General features: G+C 38.0%; 1 protein-coding gene and 1 long non-coding RNA gene across 4 annotated transcripts in view; one reads left to right on the top strand and one right to left on the bottom strand.

The window, feature by feature from the left end:
- The window catches only part of FTO (FTO alpha-ketoglutarate dependent dioxygenase), a 223,875-nt gene extending 208,106 nt beyond the window's left edge, over positions 1–15,769 (bottom strand). The window contains exon 1 of the mRNA XM_036390117.1: positions 15,650–15,769. Coding sequence (XP_036246010.1) covers positions 15,650–15,688 — 39 coding nt within the window. The 5' untranslated portion in view covers positions 15,689–15,769. The remainder of the gene's footprint in view (positions 1–15,649) is intronic.
- Positions 15,509–22,149, top strand: LOC118691078 (uncharacterized). 3 transcript variants are annotated; one of them, XR_004980961.2, is made up of 6 exons: positions 15,848–15,906; positions 16,479–16,538; positions 19,236–19,308; positions 20,003–20,094; positions 20,871–21,015; positions 21,931–22,149. It is a non-coding gene; the product is annotated as an uncharacterized LOC118691078 (long non-coding RNA). The 3 variants fall into 3 exon arrangements; XR_004980962.2 differs by lacking the exons at positions 15,848–15,906; positions 16,479–16,538 and adding an exon at positions 15,509–15,645; XR_004980963.2 differs by lacking the exons at positions 15,848–15,906; positions 16,479–16,538 and adding an exon at positions 16,555–17,500.
- The last annotated feature ends 4,688 nt before the right edge of the window (positions 22,150–26,837 follow it).

Below are 26,837 nucleotides of genomic sequence, written 5' to 3'. Positions count from 1 at the left end.
GGTTACCCAAGAAAAGTCTGGATCATTACTAACAATAAATGCAATCAAAGGCCTCACATCTGGGATATGAGGCACTTTTTGCACTACATCACCTGATGCAAAATTGCTTCAGTCAAACACCTGGCATGATTTTCTGCAAGCAGTGCAATTTATTAACAGGAAAAGACACAATGGGGCAAACACCAGGGGTTATTAGAGAAAGGCTCCTTAGGAAAATGCCAGTTTTCTTCTATTTTCTGCCTCTGTACCAAGAGTCACACAAACTTGCCAGCACGTGATGGACGAGGTTGAGGTGTGGCCCACCTTCCTGATACTGACCAGATGGGGAAGATGCTGCAACTGGCATAAAGCCCAAGGAGAAAGAAATCTGTGGGGACAGATTTCTGGGGAGAGACAAACATATTTGACAAGAGCAAGACAAGAGCTCTGCCCCAGACATCATCCATAGGGATCCTTCATTCCCCTTTGCTTACATTGTCCCTGCATATGCATAGGATGACTGAATATATTATGCAAGGGAATTAATCACACCACTGGCACTGTCAAGAAGTCACTGAGCTTTTATTATGCATGCAAAGTTCTGCCATTTTGCACGCACAGATGAAATTTGGAATTCTCAAAGAATTCCAAAACTAAATTAGAAAGGAGAGATTAGGCTAGAGCCACAATAGTAGAGAAGATTCCACATGCAAAGGAGATTTTCTAAGAATAATAAATCCATTCTAAGCACTTCAGACTATTTCAGCCAGGTACCTCTCTAAAGGACTCAATGGCCAAGGCTCAGCAGGTGCTTATGCATGAGCAGGTCTTGTGTTCTTCACAACTATTTGTTTGGATTTTTCTTTATTTTTATTATTTGTAGCTATGCTAACACTCCATGCTTTAAAAAAATCTTCCATTTCTTTCCTCAGTATCAACTCCCTTACTACTCCTCACAAAACAAGAATTAGCAGATGCCCAAGTGAAAAATAACTTGGCTTAAAGTAAAATTTGATGTACTTACATTGCATAGAAATATTAATTAAAGCTTAAAGTTCATTTAACAGTTTGAGATCTTCTAGCTCTACAATTTAAATCAACTCTCTAAGTTATGTTTCATCACACACAGCAATAGGCAATGACTAGCGACAACTTCCAAATTAATTGTTACAAATTATAAATGCTCTGGAATACTACCCAGAAAAGGTCTTGAATGTGACACCAATTATTTCTAGAATACAAAAATATTGTTGCTTGTATAAACTAAGTCCATGATTGAACTCTCTGAGTTGCAGAGCCCACTGGCACATCAGAATTTCAAGACATGACTGGAGCCATGTCAGCCTTTGTGCACCACGAGGCCCTGGACAAGTGGAGAGCAGGGTTAAATGCAGAGCTTGAACCATGAGTGTCTGAAGGGGTCAGAAGGAATCTCTAGATATGGATCATACATCCTGTGATACCAAGGGCTCACACAACAAACAATCTCTGCCTTTCTTCATAACCTTGTTTAGTACTGTAAACCAGCTTCTTCTTTCTACCCCTGAGTATATTTTATCGGTAGCTAGAAATGTCAAATACTTCTGTGGTAAACAGAACTATCCTGGCCTTTTTTATTTTTCTACACACCAGTACTAAAAAAGGTGACAATGTAATCTGCCCCAGGCAACTCTATCACCATCCACAGTAGACAGGTCATTTTCCTTTTTATCAAAGAGGAGAGTAGGTCATCACATTTTAGTACATGTTGACACCTGCTAGTAAAAAGAGATAAGAATTCACTGCCCTTAAGGTGCCTTAACCTCTATTTTACCTAATACAGATATTTCACAGCTCTTACATTAAAGCCAGAAGACAGATTTGTTCCCTGAAAGAATGCACTACAAAGGTCTCAACCTTTGTGACAAGCTGATATTTTGTATTGCAGAGGGTAGAGGTGACAACAAAGCACTTCCCTTAAGGTATCTGCCTCTCTTTTATTTTGGGTAATAGGATTTATTTTGTTCCTATAACATCATAGAGCATCATGGATGTTTAACCTCTCAAATACACTCGTGTGGCTTTTGAACACCTTTGGAAGTTGAAATAAAAAGCACATGGACACCTCCTGCCATCCTGAGAACCACTTCAGAAGTTTCCTTGCTTGATTAAAACATTTTGCTTTCAGCTGGGATATTCTTCATTCAGACCACAAACCAAAGTAATGGCACTTAACTGCTGTCATCTTTATTCACTGTGCTTTCCCTTTCAAATTCTAATGTCTAAAGAAAGTGAGCAAACACTTTTATAGCGGTCCTTTTATCTTTTAAGGCAATGGGAAACGACATCAGCTCCCAATAGTTAATGAGAACTTACTTTTCATTGCATTTTATGCTAATAAACTGGTTTCTCCATATTATTTTTATAATAGTGATAAAAAGGTCTGCAGAGCAAGAGCAAAAACATTGCAAACTCTTAGTTATGAGACAGACTGGACAGAAATCACCAAAGTATTTCCATTCAGAAAAATATAAATATATGAATACGCAATAAACTGCATAATGATGCCTACATTCTTCTGCACATGAGTGGAAAAATGTTACTTCAAAATAGGAAAAAAAAAAAGCAGCTTCTGGTTAGAGAAGGAATAAGCATTCCACACTTCAAGTGAAAAAATAAAGTTGTGGTTGAAGATTTTAAACTTTTTTCCCTCAGTAACACAACTACAAAGAGCATTATTAACTCCCAGCAGAAATTAAACCTTCATTTGTACAGTGAAAGAAATAGCAACATTTTTCTGAAAAGAAAGATAACATTGCTTTAGTTTGAAAATAGTTGGGTCAGTTTTTCTGTTAATTTTGGTAGCTTGTTTTTGTAACTGTAGAGGCTGAAAAGGAGTTCTGAATTCAGAGACCATATCAACCAACACAATGACTCATTATTTAAATGCTATTTAGTTGTCTACTTTAATGCACTTAAATGATTGCACGTTTTACACACTTCAAAAATTCAGTCCTTCTTCACAAAAGCATATTTTATATATACACACATTACTCCAGAAAGGGGAAACATAAACCAAAACTAACAGCAACTTCATGGGCAGCATAAAGAATTTAGATGATAATAGTTTTAACATCTAATAGCAGACCACTTCATTCACCAAAGAATTTTGCACATTTACATATATGTACACAAACAAACACCTGGATGCATGCATGTTATACTCTATTTCAGAGTAGCCACATGTCAACACACTGGCAAAGACTCCAAGAGTTGGGCTATTAAACAGCAACAGCATTCATCTTTAAGAGAAAGAAGACCAAAAAGATCTCAATGACACAATCTAGTATTTTAGATCATTGACTCTGAACTGAGGTCTCTTGCAAATGATACTGTGAGCAGAAAAAATAAAATATGGTTCAGAAAATACACTGAGGGCAAAACTATTATGAAAATAATACTTTTTTGTTTCTAGGCAATCTAACCAATAACCACTACTATGACTCTACTGTTTTTACTTAATTAGCATGATGATGTTTTGAAACTTGAAGGAAGAAAAAAAGTACTTTTATAGCCAGTTTGCAAGATAATGCTACTTTTCTAGTTTGGAAAGAAGTCATTATGGTCATTATGAACAAGCTCTAGTGAATCTCTGGTTTTAAGATGATATTTTCTGATGTCATTTTAATATACCATTTTAATTACAAAGGAACTGATATATTTTGAGAGAAAACAGACAAGTTTCAAATCCAATAAAATAAACTTCAGCTACAGACAGCTGTTGCCCAAGTGAATAGCAAATATTCCACTAAAGTTGGATATGACACTTCCAAGCAGGAAGTAATTAAACATATTTGGTAATGTATGATAGATTGCAAAAGTGATTTACCTACACACCAAGTTTATCTTTACAATTAACCCACAGGTACAATCTCCATTCATTAAATTAAGTACGAGGTTCATCCTAAATCGCTTTGAGATTCATCAGAAAATACACAGATATCTGCCTGTTAAATATTTTCAATGTCAAGCATTTATTACTTAGTGAATTTCAGCCTGGCTCCTCATGTTGGATTTTGATGGTCTTTTATGTGCTGTATTCTGTACTCGAGAGAAAAATGACCATTTTATATTGCCTTTGGGTTTTTTTATGATAAATTCTATTTTCTCGTCAACTCTTTTAGATGGGGGAAAAAAAAGTACCTGAAATAAACATTTCAGTCATTTTAAGTTTGCACAACTGCTTTACAAATCACACAGCCTGACCTCCTTCTATGATATTACATTACAGCAAGATCCAAAATAACATTCCAGTTTGACAGCTAACCTCAGGCACCACTGGTCTGGTATCTCGCTGCTTATACTGCTGGCTGAAAAGCTGATAGGATACGCAAGACAAGCTGAGAGTTTAACTGGCAGAGCTGTTCAAATCTAAATTGTGCTATTTGAAACTTAGACCACAGGAGACAACAGTTCACTTTTTACCATGGCAGCAGAATCAACCTCTTGGCCCCGTGAAACTCATATGAATACATTTAGCGCACACAAAAAAGATCTCCCTATATTATGATCAAAGCCATATTCAACACACATTTCTTATGCACATTCGATCGTCCTGTTGACAGTGCTGGAAGTTAAGTAATATGGACTGCTGCACATAGGTTTCAAACCTTGCTGGAGCCCAATGGCAGGCTACTTTTGACAGCGCAATAATGACAAGCACGTTGCAGGCCAATGCCCGTCACTCCCCAACATCCCGGCCTGCTCCGAGCGTTGCGCGGCAACAAAGTGGGCGGTCAAAGGTTAACTTGGAAGAAGACAGCGATGAAGGGCAACTGTCATGCACCACTGAGTACTGTGAGGCAGCAAGGAGTGGTTGTCTTCTCAAGAACATGCAAAATGTTCTCATTCTGTCCAGGCAGACACATATTTGAAGGTCCTAAATGAGACCACTGCCAATTCACGGAGAGCCAAACTGACAGCATGCCATTCAAACTGTCTCTCTCAAATTTAGCGCTTTTTTTTTTTTTATTTCAAATCACAAATGCATGCAAAGTATAACATTAAACAGAACTCCCAGCAGTTCTTTTAAGCAAGCCACATTTGGCAGGGTAGGAAGAGTGAGGGGAAAGACATCTAAACTTTTCCCCCTCTTGTTCTTTAAATATTTAGAAGTTCAATTATTTCACAAGAATATCTTCCATTTTTTGTATGCCTGCATTTATTTCCAAAATTACATCTGTTGTAAACCTTGTTCTAAATACTGGTGTTTCTTCCAGTATTAAAAAACAGAGTCTAAAACCTTACAATTAGGTCTAATACCCGGAATTTTAATTCTGCATTTGTATATTAATATCACAACAGAAGCATACATTAAAGCATGCAAAATAAATACTTTGCATCAGTCTCTAAATATTCTAAGCATTTCTGTTATAAATGGCCCAATAACAGTATATTCTATTTGTTTAAAAGCACTGTTTTGTGTGGAGTTATGGCTTGAACAGCATGATTAACAATGAAATTGCATTATTTTGCATAAAACATATACATCTTACTTTTAAACCATTGCCAGTATGTATATTTTTTTACATACATATTTAAATTATGTGATCATGGTCATGTTTGCCTCTATTAACATATAAAAGACTTCAGGAAAAATAGAAATACTTTTTTCTATTAGATAAACAGTGATGTGTCTCATCTTTCATATGAATGAACACTTGACACTAAATTTAATCAGGCTGACAAAGGATCATATGGGTAAGCTCTCTGTGCCCTTTTCATGAACAGTCCATCTCTCCTGCACTTACAGGGCCAAACATTGCCCTCTCACAAAGTAGTCAACATGCAAAGTGCTTGTTGCTTTCACTGGGTCACTGGCATCCTCCCACCTGTGACATTACTGCTCTGACCACCTTCTGTCATGGCACCAAGCCTTTAAAGACCCTAATCACAAACTGTGCTCTGCAAACTGAAGAGAAATGAATTCTCATAATTTATGAGGAATATGTTTGGATCATAAAGCATAAACCCATGTGTTTGTCACGTACACAGACACACAAAGAGCACAGACTCCTTTAGGTAGGCATTACATTGGTATGTTCCTTTGCACAAGCCATAATATAAGCACTTATCAATCACAGAAATCACAGATAATGACTCCTGATCACACTGAATTACTTTCAGTTGGCCAGAACCATAAAGTTATAATTCAACTTTGTTTGACTGAATAACAAACTTCAAAGCTTTTCTACATAGGCAAAATGGTCCTAGGTAAAGCAGAAATTGTAAGTTTCGGGAAGGATCATCAATGTGACAACACCACCTTGTGAACTAGACCATGGCACTAAGTGCCAAAGGCAGCCTCTTCTTCAACACCTCCAGGGATGGTGACTCCACCACCTCCAATGCCCAATCACTCTTTCTGTGAAGAAATACCTCAGTAACATAAGGCATTGTCTAAAACAGTTCAGGGAGGGCTGACCAATATCTACAGTTCATCACAAAAGTTTAAGCCATAACACCCCTAAGAACTTTGCCATATACTCTCATCAAGCACAACTTGCTGCAGTCAAGTGATTACAAGGTTTCTGAAGTACCAGTTCCCATGGTCAGAAAATTTCCTACAAGTTTCAGCAATACTGGAGAAAAGCTAATGAAATCTAACTTAAAAATATTAATATCAAGAATGCAAAGAAACTCAGAAGAAGAAAGCCTATTTAAAATAATTCCCCATGGCAAGCAAAATAGGCATCCAGGAATATGAGCTTTTCCTAATGCAAACAAAAGATTTTTTAAGTTTTTTAAAATGGAATACAAGATGTGAAATAAAAACATTGGCTATACTCATAATCTGCTTTTATTTCATTAATGCCTATTTATAAACGCTTTCCATAAACACTTCCTATTGAGCCAAGATTGATAGTGTCCATATGAATATATCATGGACTATTTTCCTGGACAGCAGCATCAGAGGCTCAAGAAATGACAGCCAGCACATACCAGATGGTCCCAAGCTTGACAATTCAAAAGCTTTAATGGCTTCTGGTTTAAAGAATGGGGGAACTCTACACAAACCAACAGTTGTTCCTGTAGTTTTCCTCAACTACCATCTTCTGCATGAAGTTTAAAAAGAAACAAACCACCAGTATGGTACCCATTGTGCATTTCACATGCCAGAGGTGAGAAAGCAGAGCACTGAACATCCATAAAAGACAACTGACTACTGAACTAATCAGCACAGGAAAACATCCAAACCAAAACAGTTTCCCTTCCCCATTACCACAGATGCAGAGAACCACATAACTGATTGAACCCATCTTATTCTAAATAACTGACATGGGAATGGCTGGAAAGTGGGGAACACAACTGCCTTTTGATCTTACCTCCTGTCAAGTCAGTTACATTATACTCGACAAATATTGTATCTGAAATAACAAATTTAGTAAAAAGTTACTTTTTGGCTCCTACGTGGATAGAAGACAGAACTGGGTCTTTTACAAGTTCATAATAGCTGCAGTACATGAAAAAAAAGTTCTTCTACATTTTAGAAAACATCCAGGCTTACAGAAACAGTTCCAAACTGATCAGAGCTTTTGTATAATTTCTGGTACGGCACTTGCATGGTCTCAGAATACACAATAAAATATTTTACTTGAAATTAATCTAATTGGAACACCTTTCCACAATTTTTTGCAGAAATGTCTTGCAAAAGTGATATGTTTGACAAATGCTCATTTTCTTTGAAACAGCTTATTAAGAATTTCTGTTTAGAGTCTGACTCTAAGTACCTTTTCCAACTCAGAAAGATGGTCATTTTCCTGATGTTTACATGTACTGTTTACAATGAAGGCCCAAAACCAATTTCTCCTACCTAACATCATTAGACTAAATATTTTGTTCTGGTTTTATTCAGTGATTACATACATACATACACATCATAGCTCAGTTCAGTATTTTACTAAGTGCAGTTGTTTGCCATCACATGGTTTAGATATCAGACAATGAAATATTTCCTATAAGCACAAGAGCATCATTACCTGCTGCACTGACATAATTTAAACTAGAAGTAAGCACAGAATAGAATCTGAAGATTTTTCCAGATCCTGAGTGCACATTCAAAATCAGTCAGATTAGGCTTTTAAGGACCTTTAACTGCTTACAAAAAAATCCTATCTATTTCCATCAGAGTAAAAAAATCCTACTAAATGTACATTTGAACATGCATTTTACTAGTTAAAATTATACCAGTTAGAATGATACCTATGTGTATGGGTTTACATGGCAGTAATAGCAATGTTTTCCATTCCAAAAGTTGTTTAAACTTACTTTTTGGAGATGAAAACCTTTATTTGATCTTCACCTCCTTTTTTTTTTCCTATAAACATACAAGGTATGTACAATTGTGATCTATCACTGGCAAGATCCGGTGCATGAAATTTCTGCACTCAGAGGACAGGATATCCATGAGATGTGGGAGATTTTAAGTAAAATCTTATGCCAGCAAAGAATAGAATCTCTTAATATTACGAGGTGTTTGATTTCAATACAGCTTTAAACCCTAGAACAGAATCAACAATGTATTTTAATCAGGTACCTTTTCAAGTATTCACTGCATGAAGTACCAGTTGCCTGAGGGTTATGAAATAATACTAAAAACTTTATAATCATTCATTGATTTAGTTTTGAGCATAGTATATCATTTGAATCCAATGGGAACATAAAGAGCTATTTGTGAGGTCAACCACAGTACAGACAGAGGCTGACATGATATCGATGGCAAGGTGGAAAGAAATTGCCAAATACAGCAGATCAATACCTCGTTTCACTGTTACACCCTTCTGCAGACATAAAATATCTATCTTTACAGCTACGAAAATAATAATAATGAAAGTGGGAGATAAATGCTTCCCTCAAGGTAAACTATTTGATTAGCTGAGGGCAAAGGTGACAAGAGCAGTTACATTAAAGTAACTTTACAGTCTTAAATAAAAATGGTGGGAAGAGCAGCAGATAAAAGGACAAAATGAAGCTGAACAAGTTCTAGGAGATAAAGACGTAATTCTTTTGGAAATTGGGGCAGCATGTATACAAAGGCAAAAAAATGCTAAGCTAAATAAGCTAGAGCAGAGTTTCTTCCCATAATCAGACTCCAGTAAATAATCACAAGTGATTTGAAATTACAGCACTATAATTTTCTATCCAGAAGGCTTCAAATATATGCTTAATCTGGGCCATACTTTAAATGCCAATAGATGCTCATAACCATGTTTTGCACTTCACTAGAGAACCTAACCAAATACAGTAAAACACTGCAGTGCTTTTCAGTCTTGGCTGGAGGAAAAAGGTTCATATGATATTTTGGATGCTCTTGGTCATTACAGGTAATTTAAGAAACTGATAAATTATTAAAAGCATGACAACCCAACCCTGCTTTGGCTGCAGGCTGCATAAGTTTGATCATCAACTGCAAGGGAAGGGAAACAAGCTTTAGGCAGTATCTGTTTGACCTGCCTAGTGTTCACTAACCTGGGTCAGCTGAAACTGAATCTTCTCTGATGTAAAAGAAAAAAGTATAATAATTATTCATCAAATGTTTTCAAAATCTAAAAATAAAATTGGAAGTAGGCCCTGTACTGCACCTCAGTAGAGACGTTTCACTACAGCTTTATTTAAAAAATGCTAATTTCCATCTGAAACTTCTAAGATTATAGGGTCAGTTCAGAACCAGAAGACTAAAGGGTTTGGGTGGTTACCTAGCTTTCTGAAACTGAATAATCTGCTAACAAGCTTCTCAAGATTTCTTTTCAGAAATATATTAATTCAAGCCCCAAAATTCAATTCACATGAAGTTTTATTTTTCTACAGAAAACAGAAAGGATTTTCAAAACTTATTTTTCCTCATTTCTGCATGCAAATGTAATTTTCCTGAATGCTACAAGCTATAGAAACATTTGAAAAGTAATGTAAAGAGCTATCATCACCTTTTTAGAAATTCATGTCTAACACTGGCTTTTTAAATGACTGTTTTTGTCTCAGTGTTCCTGTTTGAGAACATACTCATGTTTAATAACAGTCTAGGCTTGAAAACTAGAGTAAAGAGGCTGCTCACCAGGGAGAGTGGAATTTAGCAAGAACCATATACTGTGTTCATATTCCTCCTTAGAACAGAGGGGGAAATTTAGTGTTCTGAGACAGACAAGGAATCACAATCCCTCTAAAGGTATTGATACTCCAATACCTTTTAGGAACTGTGAAGTCCCTCCAAATGATACAAGTTGAATTGGTTAAAGTATAATGAAGAAATAAAGCAGAGGGGTAATTAGATAGATAAAAATACTGTTTTACCAGAGCAAAAAGCTAATTTAGACAACAACAAAAATTTTCTAAAATGCATGGCCTGTCAGAGTCTCTAAAATAAACAATCAGTGGGGTAGCTTGTCCCACTTCTAGGATGCTCCTTGCCCACCATGAACTGGCAGGACACCCATGGCTGTCGCCTGGCAGGAGCCAGAGCAGTGAGCCCAGTGAAAGGTCAGGGTTCCATCTCCCACACTCAGGTTCTGCAGGGTGCTGTGCACTGGGAACAGCCACTGCACCGAGGCTGGGAGAGTTAGAGATGAGAGCTTCCATTTCAAACATACAAAACTGTGAAAAAACAGACAAAAGAGGCAAAAAAAAAAAAGAAGAAGCTTTCCCATATTCAGAACTGGGATATGCACAGCTCACCATATGACTGTCTCATGTAGTGGACCACCAGGACAGAAGTAAACTGAAGACCTTCAGACCCCTGGCATTGAACTTCCCTTACAGAAAAGCCTCCCAGGCCATCACCCACATCCACCATCCATTTGTGTTTTGAGCAGCCATTCTCCTCACATCCTTAGCTCCAAGATCTTTGTAGATTTCAATACGTGAAGTATAGATCTGTCCTTATTTACAGCAAAAAACAAGTGACTGAATGTAAAACAACGTTTAATAAATCTGCAGAGCCTAAAGTACCAATATAATTCGAGCAGGAAGATAGACATGCACTTCTTAATTAAGTGGGTGATGTTCTAGTTAAAACAAAAATACAACCCTGGGCCATAGCTAAGATTAAGCACATTCTCTTGCAAAGGAAGCTCTGACTATTATCGATGTAAAGGCTTTAAATCACAAAAAATAAACCATCTAATAGTCTGTATTCAATAGTAAGTAGAAAGTCAGGACACAGACTGATTTGGATTAACACATTTTCAGTTATAACAAGTAATTTTACAGAGGATTAGTATCTTGATGGTCTGATCAATACTAGGCACTGCTGTTATTACAGATGAAGAGAAAATTACCCCTCCAGTAATAAAATGTGTGTCTCGGTTCTCCTTCATTTGCTGAGTCCATTACTGTAATGGTTCCAGCATTAGCAGCTGAGGCAATTTAAACAGCAGGAATGTGATGAATTTAAAAGCAAGAAACATTTGCCACTCATTCTTTCTTGTATTTTATTCTGCATATGCAAGGCTTCTACCTGACCATTTCCAATATACAAATCATGTGTTATGTGACTATCAACACTATTTCTTAATTATTGTCCCATTAATAATGGGAAGGTCCAATAATGTGATTACCACAAAAATTGCTACTGGCATATTGGTTGCTGATTCTGCTAAAACTTGCACACCATTTACCTAAGCAGAAATATGACATGACAAGAAGCTTATTTAACTGCATCTAAGCTGTTTCATTAATTTTCCTAAATACAATTTCTAAAAGAATCTAATCTGTCAATTAGAAAATTTTGTTTTCTTTGGTTCTTTTTAACAATATTTTTTATCTAAAGAGGTAGAACAATCACCAGAAACAATAAATCATTGTAATATTAGAACAAACCATGGTAACAATGGTTAAAGTTTTTAAACGTCATTGTGTGGTACGGGCACCATCATTCAGCATTAATTCTAAAACCAAACCTTAATCATTCTTTGAAGTGCTTTGAGAATACTTGTCTAATTTTCCTTGAGCATTAATATGTTGAAGCAGCCTGTTCTACCTTGTAAAGATGTATTATTTTGCAGGCAGCAAAGATGAGGATGATGCAGGAAATAAGACCTTCAATGATATCTCAGCCGAAACTCAGTATATTCCCTTTTTCTCCTTGTAAATAAAATACATACAAAGCTTTGTGTTATTTAAAGCTTTATGTTTCCCTGCCACTTTGTCTAACATGTCTCACAAATGTGATACTGCATATGAATATCTTTGTAAAAGCCCTTGTGAATATTCAGATATGTGCACATTGATGCATTTATTATTTGTACAGCAATAAATTTATTGGACTGGGGTCCCAGCTGTGCTGGGAGCTGTACAAACATAACAGTAGTGTCTGTGGAATACATTCTCTGCAGTCAGGATTCACAGTAATGTAAATTAGCATAAACAACTACATAAGGTAATTGTGAACTGGCTTTAGTGGTCTGTTCCAAAGACCCATCAAGGCAATACCTTTACTTTAAAAGAAAATAATACTCCACACTAGCTGAGTATTCTCTCTTTCACCTGGTAATGGCACAGGGTGTTAACATGCAAAGAGTGGTAGAGGAAGCATATACAGGAAATAACTACAACTTGGCCTCTCTCATACTGAAACTTACTTTAAAAAATCCATCTTGAATAAATAAGTCTCAAGAACATTAAGTCTTACATTAAATAATAACTTTTTTAACTCATAAATCAAGATAATAAACATTCTAAAAGGAAAAAGCTTTCTTCACAAGCCTAAAAGGAGCAAATAGCCTACTTAGATCACCAAACAGGAAGTTTGCTTGGTTTCACTTTTCATGGTACATTTCTACACCCAGTGAAAAAGAAGTGACCAACTCTGACCAACAGTGTAAAGCAAAAAAGACTCAAAATAACTATAAACTGTATTAATTAAGATGGAATTCTAAGCTAAAACAAACAAGCATGAACAATCCCACAATAGACTGTTTCATAAAAATGCCTTTTCAGCTGATGAGCAACATCTACTCTAACAGTTCTGGTTTTATGCACAGAAGTAATATTTGCTATGGGGAAGACCAGAGTAGCTGATGGCTTGCAACAGCTCCAAAGGTATCTTTGGAAACTTCAGAGAAGTTGTGTTTTGGTGTCCACTTAAGACTCAGAGAAACATTCTACAGGACATTAGCATGCCCCACGTGGTGTTTAGATGAGTAGTTGACTTCTGACTATGGTTTTCCTACTTTTCTTTCAGACCCTCTTCCCAGGAATGAATCTGCATCCTCCTCTCTTGACTTGGAACACCAAATACTAGCACAAACAATGTCATTTCTGATACACATTTAATCTTACTGAACCCAGCTGAGTGATCTGCAAAGTGGAAATTGCTGTATGACAGCACTGCACTCTACAGAACTTCTACCACATGTACTTGGAACACAAATGTCATTCTATAACAGCATAAATCAAAACTTGCTATATCCAAGAAAATTCAAGCCAGAGAAAAGTTTATCACATATAAGAAACATACTACATAATTACAAAGCAAAAGCCAGTCAGTGGGATTCTGACCGACAGCATTTAACTGTACACAATTACAGCAAAACAAGAACTTTTATTCAGGATTTAATTCTGGAAAACAAGAAACATTGCCAAAAGACACATAATCCAAACCAGCTTCTTTACCCAAACACTTCCCTCTCAGTAGTAGGCCTCATAAATCTTAGTCTCCAGAAGAGGTTGGGTTAACCTCACTAATATTTGGTTTGCTAAAAAATATTTTAATCAGTACCTAAATGGAAGCCTTGGCAGAACTGCATAATAAAGACACTGTTCCTTTGTCTTCAGCATTTCTCAGGTGATCAACATAAGCTAGGGATGGCTAAACCCAAGGACTGAAGGGTGACTTGACACACTGCCAGGAGCCCAGAGATTACATCTCCAATTAAGTTGTAGAAAATAATCAGTATGAGGATGCTTCCATGGGGAAAAAACCCACTTATGTTCCTTCTAGCATATCCCCTCCTTTTCCCATTGCTGCTTTCTCCTTTGGCAGCCTTTATTCTAAGACATTCTCCAGGCTCGTTTTGCTTCATTTTCAATATACTCAGCTTCTCTCAAGTAGTACCCAGCTTACCACATCCCTCTAAGGCATTCTGTAAGTACTGACACCTTTAAAGTCTCTGTAAGAATCTTTCATCTTTCTCTGTCTGTGCACCCACAACACTGAGTTGTGTCTATAGCAGTACTCTTGCACTTGACCTCAAGTTTTCCTCATACATTGTTCTTGACACCTCTTCGAGTGCCTTTCCTCCCAGAGCCTTTGCCAATTCCGTTCACAGCGCCATCCTTTCACCCCTCACAGGTATCCCTGAGCTATTATCTTAGCAAGGGCCATTATTCTCCTAAAGCAAATGATTCCCAAATACATTCAGGAAGATCCATTGACAAGACAAAGGCCCTTGGATGGACAGCACAAATGAACAGGCTAAAAGAAGATTGGGTTGAGATTTTTTCTGCAACTATTGGATGGGAAATCTGCATATGTTTTGACATACATGGAAAGGGCAGAACACAAATTGGAACACTGAAATTGCTGTCCCTCAGCAACTCGGGATAGCAGACAGACAAATTACAAAATGCCCAGGTAGTTCTTAAGGAGTTGTTATGAAACTTACTAAGGCAAAGAGGCCATGAAGTTTTCTAGTAAAATACTTAGTTGGAAACTTACATCAGACCTTTTCCCTGCCTTTGCTGGGAATACTGAATAGTAATACCAAAACTAGCATGTTCCCTGTTCAGGCGTATGAGATTAGCATTTTCAAAGGCATTTTCTAAATTTATAATGGAATTAGCCTTCCTTTCACTAACACCTCTAATATCAGTACCGTGCTTTCAAACAAGTCACTTACGGGTTCTCAGTACTACTGTTTTGTAAACAAAATCAGCACAAGTACAACAACCATCAACAGCTGAAGTAAAATATTGTACAATGTAGTAAAACAAGCCTTTCAAAGGCACCTGAAACAGCAAACATTCAGCACTCCTGTTTGCTTCCACAGACAGTGAAATAGCATCTTCAATGTAAGCATGTAACAGCATTGCATCTAAACACGTGAACAAGAAAAGAAACATTATAAAGCTCGGGCGGCATAAGAGACTTAAAAATATTTATTTAGGTCAGGCTTAGTGTAGAGCACTTTTAAATTTAAGAATGAGGCGCAGTTACACAGTGCATCATCCCACTGTGAATGTTTCGACAAACACAAACACACAGTCCTGGCATCATTTTCCTCGTATACCACAGAACTCTCTTTTAAACTGCAATATCGTGCCCAGCTGGCACACGCCTTTACCACGAGCTCCTGTTAACGCTGTACGAGGCGCCCCCCATCCAGGGGAGGGGGATCGGGCACTCCCAGCTCAAGCAGAGCCCCCAGCCCGGCGGAGCCCCCGGGGCGGTGCGGGGCGCACGCAGCCGTGCGGAGCTCACCCGGGCTCCGCCACCGCGCCGAGCCCGGGGCCGGGGCTCCCTCCTTCTCACAGTGAACTTCACGGCGGCCTCGGAGTCCCCTCGCTCGGGGCTCCAGCACTGGAGCTACCGCAGCCCCGGGGGCTCTGCCCCGCACAGCCCCACGAGCGGCGGAGACGGCTGGCCAGGGGCACACACGCTCCTCGGGGCTGCGGGGAGCAGGAAGCAAACGGAAGGTACCTTCAGCTCTTTCTCCCGCTCCCCTGCTCTCCTCTTCATGGTGCCGCCTTAGCCGCCCGCCCGGAGCGGAGCAGCACCGCGGGGACCCCGCGCAGCTCCGCCGGCAGCGGCCGGACCGCGGCTCCGCGGGCAGTGCGCGGCCCCGCCCCGAACTTCAAGTCCCGGCAGGCCCAGGGCGGCCCGGAAGGGGAAGGGCCCGGTTGGCAGGGGCGGCAGCTGCTAACGGAGCGCTGAGGAGCGCGGGGCTGGCGGGGGCTGTGAGTACGGGGGGAGCTTCTCCCCCTCTGGGCACGGCGCGGGGAGGAGCGGGGCGCTGGAGCTGCCCGCGGCTGTGGCGCCGCGTCCCGCAGCGGGCGGGCCCCGGCCGGGCTGGCGACACCCGCGGGGCTGCGGGCGGCGGTTCCAGAGCCGAGAGGCTCCTCCTCGCTCGGTGCCCGGGGGAAGAGGCTGGAGCCTCAGCGTTTGGTTCAGAGTAGCCCTGTAGGCCTGTGTTCGTACCGGGAAGGGCCGCTGGGCTGAAGCGGCAGCTGGGCTCCTGTGCCCGAGGGAGCACAGCCCGGCGGTGTCGGCGTTCCTCCAGGAGAGGAGGCGAGCGCTGCCTTCCCTGCGGGCCCTGCCCCTTCAGCCCCGCCGGCCACCGCCAGCGGCGCGGCTCAGGCGAAACTGGCAAGCTTTGGACAATCGGTTGGAGTCAAGACACGGTTGTTTGGATTTTTCTGTGTTGAAGTAGGACTTACAGGTCTGAGAGATGTTTCTTCCCTTAGGATGTTGTGATTCCATTTCCTAACATCTTCCATATCTTCTCTTTTTTTCCCTGTCCGCCTCCCAGAACACACAGCACTACAACACATGATATTTGAAAGATGATATATGTGTGTATTTCTACCAGGTAATAAATGAGATTATTTTAAGTTACAAGACCAATAAAGTGCCAAAATGTATATTGTAAAGACTCAATAGAGGGAAAACATAGGCTGGAAGTACATTATGATAAGCTAAGATAGGTGGGTTGTCCCTCTCACCTCCTTTTTTAAATTCCATCTACAAAAGGATCATCTTGGCCATGTCTGACACTCAAATTCAAAAACCATGTTGAAACAATTAAGTTGTAATTCTTGTGATTTCACTAGAAACCCCCTCGCTGGAAGTCACCTATAACCCCATTGGCTGAGAACTTTCAAAAGATTAAGTAATCCCCACTCAGTTTTACTACCTTTGAATGATGCTGGTACAAAAGCACACTTCTGTGAGTTATATAAGAATCTGGACATAAAGCATAAGCTTTGATAAGTATTAATTTTATTAGTGTCAGACTTGTATAACAGTGCAAAGTTGTGTGCAGTTTTTTTTAGTAGATTTTCAGATACAGGTAGTGATAGAACCACTTTTGTAGGTAGTGAAGTGTGTAACAGAGTTACAGTTTCTTTAACTTTAGTAGTTATATAGAAAATTCTTGCTTATACCTAGCCTGAAGTTCTTACAGGTTAATCCCTGAGATATGGGGAATATTCCTCTCTTTGTACGCTGGGCTCTCTAGTTTTGAGATCCAGTCTGTGCTGAAGTGATTGTAGGGTATCCTTTCTTGGAAATAAAGCCTGGTTTAAGTTTTTGAGGTCAAGGATGGCATGTGGATCTGTCCAGATGCAAATACAAATTTATATCTCTCTCACTTTGTTATGCTTTCTTTTAGGAAATGCTGCACTTTTAAGTACTATAACTTTTGTAGCAATGTTGCTGTACGGTTTTGTCAGATGTAATCTCTTTGGAAATGCTTTCAAAAGTAATACAGAATGCCATGGAGAAATCTCATATGCTTTTAGAAATAACGCTGGAACTGGACTGCAAGGAAAAGTAATTTTGTTTAAGTGTTTGTGATTGACACTCAGATAATATTCAAAGAGGAACTGTAACATATGTAACACACACTTTGATGTTTGAAGTGTCCTCTCTCAAAGCAGCAGCAGAACTGGTGGTTATTAGTGATTATTAAAGACATGGGTATGTTACTAATCAGGCAACTAAGTTGCCAAGCCAAATTCTAAATCTGTAATTATATTTGGCCTCCTTAAAACCAGGAGACATGTTTGTACTATTTCTGTCTAAAACCACTGTATCTGATAAAACCAATTAATATGGTTGGTTTTTTCATTTTCTTTTTCTGTGGCCCACAACAGAAAAGATAGCTGAATGCTTAATTTCTGACACTTTGTAATGGAAATGAAACAATTCTTTCTCTTCTTTTTGAAAATTTGACCTTCTAAGTTTTCAGGACACTTTGGATTTGAAGTTGCTTTATTTTGTCACTTCAAATCATGTCAAGTTGCCAGTTAAAATTGGCTTTGTGTGCATCTCTGCTGTGTTAGTTTGCTTACAGCTCAAATATTTCTGTGGTTTTGCTGCAGCCAGTAATGGATTACAAAAGTTGTTTGTTTATTTGAGTGACAAGCATGTGTTGTTTTGTCTCTGGTTTTAAGTGAGTAGGTTTCTCTCATACTGAAGATAACAGGTAGGTATCCATAGTAAATTTTCTTCAGCAAATAGTGAAAGCCAGTAATGTTTGTCTCTACCTGTTGCTGTTCTGGAGGTTTTGAAGCCTGATTTTGATAGATCACAAACATTGTGGAGTCATGCTGATAAAATACTTGTTTAGCTCTTGAGGCCCAAAAAAGCCTCTGTCATTTTTGATTTGTGAAAGCAAGGACAGTCACATTCTAGAAAGATGTACAGTGGTATCTTCTCCTTGCTACCATCATGAACCAAATTTAGCTGATCCTCTGGAGGTAAAATGTCTGTTTCCCCTTGATCTCAGTTGCTGTAGCTGTACTGGTACAGCATAATAGTAACCACAAAAAATAAGCCTAGACCTGAGTGAAGCCAATGACTGCAGACAGAGCTAATTAACAAATTTCAAAGAAGTTTTGAGGCTTTTTTAAGAGCAATGCTAAAAGAGCCAAGGGTGCTGAGGAACTGAATTCCAGTGGATCTGTGTCTGCATTGGTTGCCAATTGTGCCATTGGCTGAGTGGTGTGGACATCAACATCCCAGAGTAGCACTCTCTGTCACTGACAACATTGAAACTGCAACCATATTGCAAGTCTACAACTGTAGATCAGTTCACTTCTATGGTCATGATAAGGAAACATTTGTTCCACATGGAAGAAAAATGTGTTCCTGTTTATTCATAAACAGTGAAGTCTGGAAATAATATTTTATCATAAATTTTAGTGATGAAAAAACCAAAAGATTAAAAGCAAGACTGACTTGTTGGAAACTAAATTTCCATTAATCCCTTTTGTTTCTTTAGAACAAAGCCATAAGGAGAGTTATTTATGATGGAAGAAAAAGCTTAGGCAGCACTTTTGATTATGATTGAATTAACAGATATTTCATGGGCTGTCTGTTGACTGTGCCATGTCGCTTCTGCCCTCTGATGCAAGTCTCCAGTAGCATCACTGTTAATTTCCCAGTGCTTTCCTAGATGGTTCTGCATTGACTGAGGATTTTTATCACCTGAAGAGCGTAACAATGGTTTTGGGGATCAGACTGTCAAAAGGACTTCATGTCTCTCCTTTTCCTGTTGTTTCAGCATTACTTGACTCTGTGACCAACATGTAATTTTCTGCTCCAGAAGAAAAGAAAGAAGCAGCAGTTGTTAAGAAGTATGTTCATATATTACACCAAAACAAATGTAGTACTTTTTCACATTAATACTTTCCTAATCTCACTTTGTCATGTAGCTAAGCTTTCTGTTGCTGCAAGATAGAATCATGTTCAGATTTATGAGAATCATTCATAGGAGACTTTCTGTCTTAAAAAGTAATTTCTTATATGACAGTGATTGAAAGAAGACTAGGAGAATGCCAGACAGCACTGGAATGCATTCATAACCCCCAGCACCTGTTTCAAAGAGTTCCATTCATAACATGGAAGATGGCATTACTCATCTACTATTTGATGCCTTAAGCTTTTACCTCTCTTGAGATGGACAAACAATTAAAAAACCCCAACTAACAAAAAACCCACAGGTCCCCTTCCCACATCCACTTGGAAATATGGCCTTAGCCCAAAGATTCCTGAAAGCAACAGAGCTAGAACTTAAGAAGCTATTTGTGCATATATTAAATAGAATTGGAGCTATTGCACAACAAAGGTGTATCTTGTGAATGGATTGAAACTGCCATAAAATTGAGAACTTCAGAGTTTAGATTGCAATCTAGTTGAAATACTATTCAGAAGTCTGTCATTTCAGTGAATTTGCCATAACTTTTGCCTTCATTTCATATGGTGTATTGTTCTAGTCTCAGTTTAAATAACAGATGAAGAGGAATTTCATTTGAATTTTGTTATCCCTAGATAAGCCATGCCTGCTGCAGCTGATGTAACTGTGGGGGACCTGCCTGTAAGACATACAGGTCTAACTCCAGCTGGAATTGAAGGATTACAAGGTTTGTACCAGCTGCTATTTATTACAGCTACAGACTTTGATCAGTGGCTTCTTTAGTTTCTTTCTAAAAATGTTTCTGATGTTGCCACTCACAAAATTAAGTTCAAATACCATTCAAAATCTGGGTTAAATTGAGAAAGATGCTGTGACCCATTCTATGTCCAAGTTGCTTGTTATAAGAGGGGAGTTGCTGTGAGATGGTAAAAACTGAAAATGTCATTGAGCTGTAACATTCATACTTCCAGAAGAAAAGAGGATTTTTTTGCTGAATTGAGGACAAGGCCAGATCCATTTCACCAAATGGGAACCAAAAGTATTATGCAATTCTGCTATGTTACTCAGCTGCTATTAGAATGGAACAAATGGGCTTAGTCTTGTATCTGAGTAAATTTACAGAATTATGAGTTAATATTTTCAAGCTTCAAATAATATGTTAACTTTGGAACAGATTAGAAAGAATCCCTTAGGTAATGCTTATTTTGAGATAGCCTCTTTGGCAGAACCTGGTTACTTGGTAAACTGTTACCTTTATGTTGTTTAGTATGGAAACAGGTTGCTGTATAGTTTTAATTGCTTTTTTTTAATCTGTAAGAGGAAGGGAAAAGGAAGTGATTTAAATTACTATAAATCCAAAAAAATTAACAGACTCATACAAGTGTAAAATATAAAATTACTTGAAAAGTTGGGGACATTCAGTATTTCAAAATGAGTTTTGACTTTGAGCTACATGTTGTTGATTGCATTGAAGGTAATTTAAAGTTGTCTTGGTTTGGGTAGAATCATGAACTGCACAGAATATAAAAGCTCAACAAGCCAGGTAACAAACCAGTCAAGAAGAACTGGAGGCCAGGTTTCTTCATGTACATGATGATCACATCTTACTCAAGCAGCATGCAAATGAGCAAGAGGAGAAAACTAAAAGGTATGGGGGTTAATACTTTTATTTTAGCTTACAGTAATGTTTTTTTGCCCTTTAAAACAAATTGAAAATGTTGATTTCTCTCAGAGCACTTTTTAAAGCAGTAGCAAAAATCACTCTTTGAAACTAATTATTTTTAATTTCTGGTTATGTCTGTGTATGTATGTCTTTGTGGTGGACTGTATTAGATCTCCATGCACTGAACTACAGTGCTGTCTGTCACTTTGGAGCTGGTACCTTGTGCTCAGAGCTATGCTGTTAGAGTGTTCTGGGAACTGTAGAAGAGTCTATGGAAGCCTAATGATTCATCAGGAATTTCATTCTAGAATCAAAATTGTGTATACAGTGAGATTCCACCCCTCTTATTAAACTTAGTGCTGTGCTGGCAAACCAGTTTGGGCTCAGCAGAAGTGTTCATGGTATTACTGCATTACAGGAGGGCTGATTAATCCAAAAGCACTGTGACTCTGTGCTCACAATGTGCTGTACTTAATAAAGTCAGCCTGCGTCCAAACAAGGTGGTGTCAGAAACTCGAAGATTCATAAAAGGGCATCTGAAAATATTGCTTCTGTAGATGGGACTATTTAGTAATTTTTTTAAGTCCAAGGAATTCTTTCCTTCTGACTCAGTATTCAGTGGATCAGGAACAAATTGACCAGCATGACATAACTTCCATCTTTTCTGTCAGGCTGTTGTCAAATCCAAGATGGTGGAACAAGTGAATTGTTTGCTTATTCCAAAGGGATTTCCTGTGTTTGTTAGATGCCTTACCAAATGCTCTCATCATCCACTCAGGTAGCGTTACACAGAATCTTCAAATTGGAGTACCTGAATTAATGCTTTATGGCACAGAAAATAAAAAATACAGTGTTTGCTAGAGAAAAAACTTAACTCCTCAAGTTGAATTTCTTTTCCAGCATTCCTTGCCAAAACCCTTTTAACTAGAAGTTTGGAATGAATTTGCAGTAGAAGAACATTGAAAAGACTCCATGTAAACAAAAAACCTGCTTACAGGCAAGTAACATTCTGTGACATCCTGAAGTTATTAGGGATTTTTTTTGTTTCACTTTTGTTCTTTTAAGTAGAAGCTTCTGTCCACAAGTATACAAAAAATAAAACAAGTCCTTTTAAATAAATGAAGTGTGTCCTTATTTTCAGTTTTCTTTCTGGGCCTTCAAAAATAGATTTCCTGTAAACTAGATACAGGTCTCAAAGATGTGCAACCGACTTTGTAAAGTCTTGAACTTGTCTCTCTCATCAAAGCCACCTTTTCTTTCTTTATATGCCAAGTTTTTTGCATTCACTTCTGGGTATGTTTTCTGTTCATGCATGTTACATCACCCCCACGTGCCCTCACTGCCTTTTGTTCTAGCTTACCAATGTTTATCAGAACCAAGGGAAATCAAAGGTACAACCTTTCAGATACCAAAAGCAAAATTTGTATCCTTCTAAAGACAGATGACAGCCATAACCTCTGTATCTAATTATATTCTGCAGCTAACTGTTCCTTCTCCAAAGCACACTGGAAATATTTGCCATGTATAAAATTGAGTATGGTAATGAGAACTCTTAAGTCTTTTTTTCCAGAGTACCTTCTTAAATATCTCCACCTATATATTTCAGCCACTTTAGACATGGAATATATATTTAAATCCCTAAATACTAGAAATTGTATATAATTGGAATGTTGCATATTATTAGCATTCTTTCAATAGTTGAATGTTCTGTGGAATTGGAGCTTTTATAGTTTGCCCCACCACATCTCAAATCTGTAACTTTACTTAACAGCATGCAGAGGTTCCTATATAAGGTCATGCGTTAAAAATTACATTTAAGCACCATATGGAGTAAATATGTGTCCTCCCTTTACTAACCTTAAATGATAAGCCTTAGGAAACTGTTATTTGTCAGTGCTATAAAGCAGATTGCTGCACAGTGGTTTCAATTATCTTCAAAGAGTTCTTCACAGGCAGTAATAGTTATATCAAAACCTGAAATTTATTATTCAGGTTCTATGCTGAAGTCTTCACAGTGATTATGTTCCTTTCAACAGAATGCTTTTTATGCTGACTTTTCACATTCTTTTTCATCTTTTTTATTATTTCCCCAGAATGACCACCAAGTTAATACAGCTTGTTAATGATAAAAAAAGTCTGAACAGGTTGGTGGCGGCCCCAAGTGGCTGGGTCAGGCCTGGAGCTGGAAGAAAGGATTGTGCAATGACAAGAAAAAGTTCATGAGCTTGAGAAACAGAACGAGAGCCTCCCCTTTCAGCTGACCAGCAGCTCCAGATTCCAGGCCACAGGCCTTGTCCATCCAGCTGGGTTCAATCTTTTATTAGCAGTGGTCTCAGAAAAGTGAGCAAGGCTGCTGATATGCCAGAGCACACAGGGAAAGGTGTAATTCACATTTATTAAAAACATTGGTTTATATCCCTAACAATTGCTTCACTGTAGCCAGTCCATACTCTTTTTTGTTCATCAGTGGGCAATAATATACCTGTAGGCAGAAAGATTGTTCTTTCCCCTTGTTCTTGTATTTATTTATAGCAGCCATGTTAACTTGCTTGCCTTTGAAGTCCTTATTATGAGAATCCACAGAGGTAGGGGTTAAACAAAAGTACAGATTTGAGAAGACAGTAGCTATCAGGCAAGTTTTCTAATAGTTAAAATCATTTGACTTCCTTAGTAAAACTTCTCTACATGTTAAAGGGTTATAAAAGTAGTATATGAAAAAGTTTACTGTTTTCATGTTATAACAAAGTTTCACATCTGTAGTTTGTTTGCACATGTTTTTCCTTTCTTAATTTCAAGGTTTGTTCTAGTCTCTTGATGCATGTGTGCCCAGCACTGCAGACTTGAAAAATCTCACATGTGTGGGCTTTGAAAAGCAACTACTACAATGCAGCCATCTATAATGGTGCTTTTTGCTCTTGAGACTTTCTGCTTAAGGCAGGCTCCCTCTCAGGCCTTTACTCACTGTAGTTACATTGGGAAATCACACTTTAAAACTTTCATATATTCATAGGAACATTTGTAGAAGTAATTGTACTCAGTTAACCTATACACTGAACTGATAATGCATTTTAAAAAAACCCCAGCAGCTACAGCACTGATTCAAACCTGAGTCAGCAGAGTTGTCTCCTAAATTTCCAGAAACTATGGATCAAGCTGGTGGCCAGTTACACCCTCACACCAGTCTTTTTTTTTGTCATTTTTATGACATTCATTCAGGTATATGATAACAGCAACAATTCTCATGTTTTTACATTAAAAAATGTGTTTGTTTCTACCAATTTGCCTCTCTAATCTATTTGTAGTGGAAGTTTCGATGATTTTCATACACCTGTTTTTACACTTCATATCATTGATTGGGCAGTCTTATTCCCAAAATCAATTTGTTTGGTTTTTGTCTTAACAATGCAAAAATAGGTTGGAGGTATAATAATTTTATTCAGGCCCAGTGCTACCAGATAGAAGAGGGACTTGGTTCTGGGAATACAGATCAAATGTTGATATGACAGAGGGGGAGGGCTTATCTTGGTATAAAAACAGATCCAGATCTAAGATGTCCTGTGCAGAACTAGGACTGGGACCATATTGATTAGGGCAGAGACTCTTAAACTGAAGCAAACATGAGTAATTAAAAAAAAAACAAAAATAGGAAAAGTTGTTCTCAGGAGGTCCAGGTCAGATGGCAATGTTCAGAAATTACATAGAGGTTCTGATGTGTCAATCTGTTCTCTAAAGCCTTGTCCAAACCAGAGGGGATTCTGGTAATCTGAGTGCTCTGAATATGCAATTTTTTGAACACATTTTCTTAAGGCGAAGACTTACTAGAAATCTAGTAACCAATACTCAGAACTTGAACACGGTAGCATTGTCTTCCATAAGGACAGAGAATACTTTCTATAATATTAATTAAGCATAGACTATTTATGGTTTTGTCTTGCATATGTCCTCATCCTGCCCTTTTGATCAATGATGATAAGCCCAACAGACTGATGTTGGATTTCTGCCCTCTTTTTTTTAAAGACTGCTGAACTCTTAGATTGCTCAGTCGAACCTCTGAAATCATTTTTAGTGCAGATCAGAAAACATGCAGGACTTATCCAAAAGTAAAATGCCTTGAAAAATTCAGGAGAGCCTGGCTGTCTCTAGGTTATGAAGAGACCAAAAAAAAATCCACAAAGAATAAATATACCTTACTGGGTCTGCTTTGTGTTTGACTGCTTTAAAAATACCATAGCAAATTGATCCAGAAGGTCTTCAACATAATTCTTGCAAAATTTTAGGTATAAGTTCATAGCAAACAATTTAATGTTCATTACTGCCCATGGATAATTTGGCATCTAGCAATAGTAGAAAACTATTGGCCTTGTATGAGGGTAGAGTAGCAAATTAGGTGTAGCTGTGCAGTGCAGCAAAATCAGACAATGTGCCTGCAGAATGTGTTCATAATAAAGCCTCTATTAGAGAAGTCTTTTTTCTTTCTCTTTTTTACTTAAAAAAAATACATGCAAAATTCTGCAGCTTTGCATGTATTTCCCCTTTTTGCTATTTCAGTTTCAGACTGTTACCTTTAGTGGTGTTAAGGATCTAGTATGGCATGATCCTGCAATCCTTGCTAGTTTGATTTCAATGGAAGTTCTTGATAAGAAATATGTCATCAGTTCTTTAACTGCCTTTCAAGGGAGGGACCCTGTTATGTGTGAGCATTCTTTAGTGCATCACTGGTGCTACATAAATAATACATCATAATGTTTGCTATTAAATTATTCACAAAGTCATAAGTCTCCCCTATTCAGAATTTCCTTTATATAGTTTAAATAGGTTAAAGAAGTTGTTATCATAAATAATGTCTCAGTCTGTGCCTACAGTGAATTTAGAAAATATTTTAAATATTTTTTCATTATTTGAAAGTAATCTGTATCGAAGAACTTCTGTGCTTCATTTTTGTATGAACACTCTTCTTCAAGTACAGCAGACAGAAACTGAAGATAACATCTAAATTTGATGTCAACTACCATATTTGTGTGAAAACTTTTAAGGAGTCTGAAAGTAAAGATGAACTTCAAATTCAGCTTAAAAGAAATCTTCAAATAAAGACATGGTCTAAAAAGTAGTGCTGATCCTTATTTATGTTCATCAAATTACTTGTATCCAAACCATCACACTTGACCTAAGTTGCTATCTAAGTTGCTATTAAGTTCTTAAATTACTTCCTTTATAGTCTATTTCTAGTTTGAAACCTGATAGAAGGTATGTTAGTATTTGAGAGATGGCTGTGTTTGACTGAAAATACTAGGAAATAAACTGAAAAATGTCCACCAGTACATTTGTAGAATAGTGTGTGTTCTATAATTTTGCCACCAGAATACTTTATGGGAGGCTCTTAATCCTCAAGTTTTCCAAGTCATGAATTTTTTATGTGCTGAATGCACAGAGGCAGAACTTAAAGGGATCCATGAATGTTATATTTTGGGCACTTTCAATAGCTTGCTTTCTTGGGAATGTTGTAACTGCTATCTACAACAGTCTGTATGAGTTGTTTTATTGCACAAATAATCCTACAGGTTTTGTCTCATTCTTATTTTTAATTTTTGTATCAGCAGAGAAGAAATGTCAATACTGGAATACTGGAGAAAAACCTGGACATTTGGGTGACCAATAAGGTCATCTTAGTTTATCTTTGTAGCTTATGTTTTTGAATTTTGATATTATTAGCAGCTTTTTCATGTGTTTTGTCAGAAAACACATGGCTGTCATCCTGCTACTTAAGCATGTAAAGACAGAGTTGAAATTCTTTAGGAGCTGTGTGATGC

This window comes from Molothrus ater, chromosome 12, assembly GCF_012460135.2.
Source record: "Molothrus ater isolate BHLD 08-10-18 breed brown headed cowbird chromosome 12, BPBGC_Mater_1.1, whole genome shotgun sequence".
Classification (NCBI taxonomy): Eukaryota; Metazoa; Chordata; class Aves; order Passeriformes; family Icteridae; genus Molothrus; species Molothrus ater.
The sequence above is the reverse complement of the archived record's forward strand: the minus strand, read 5'-3'. Positions and strand labels throughout refer to the sequence as shown.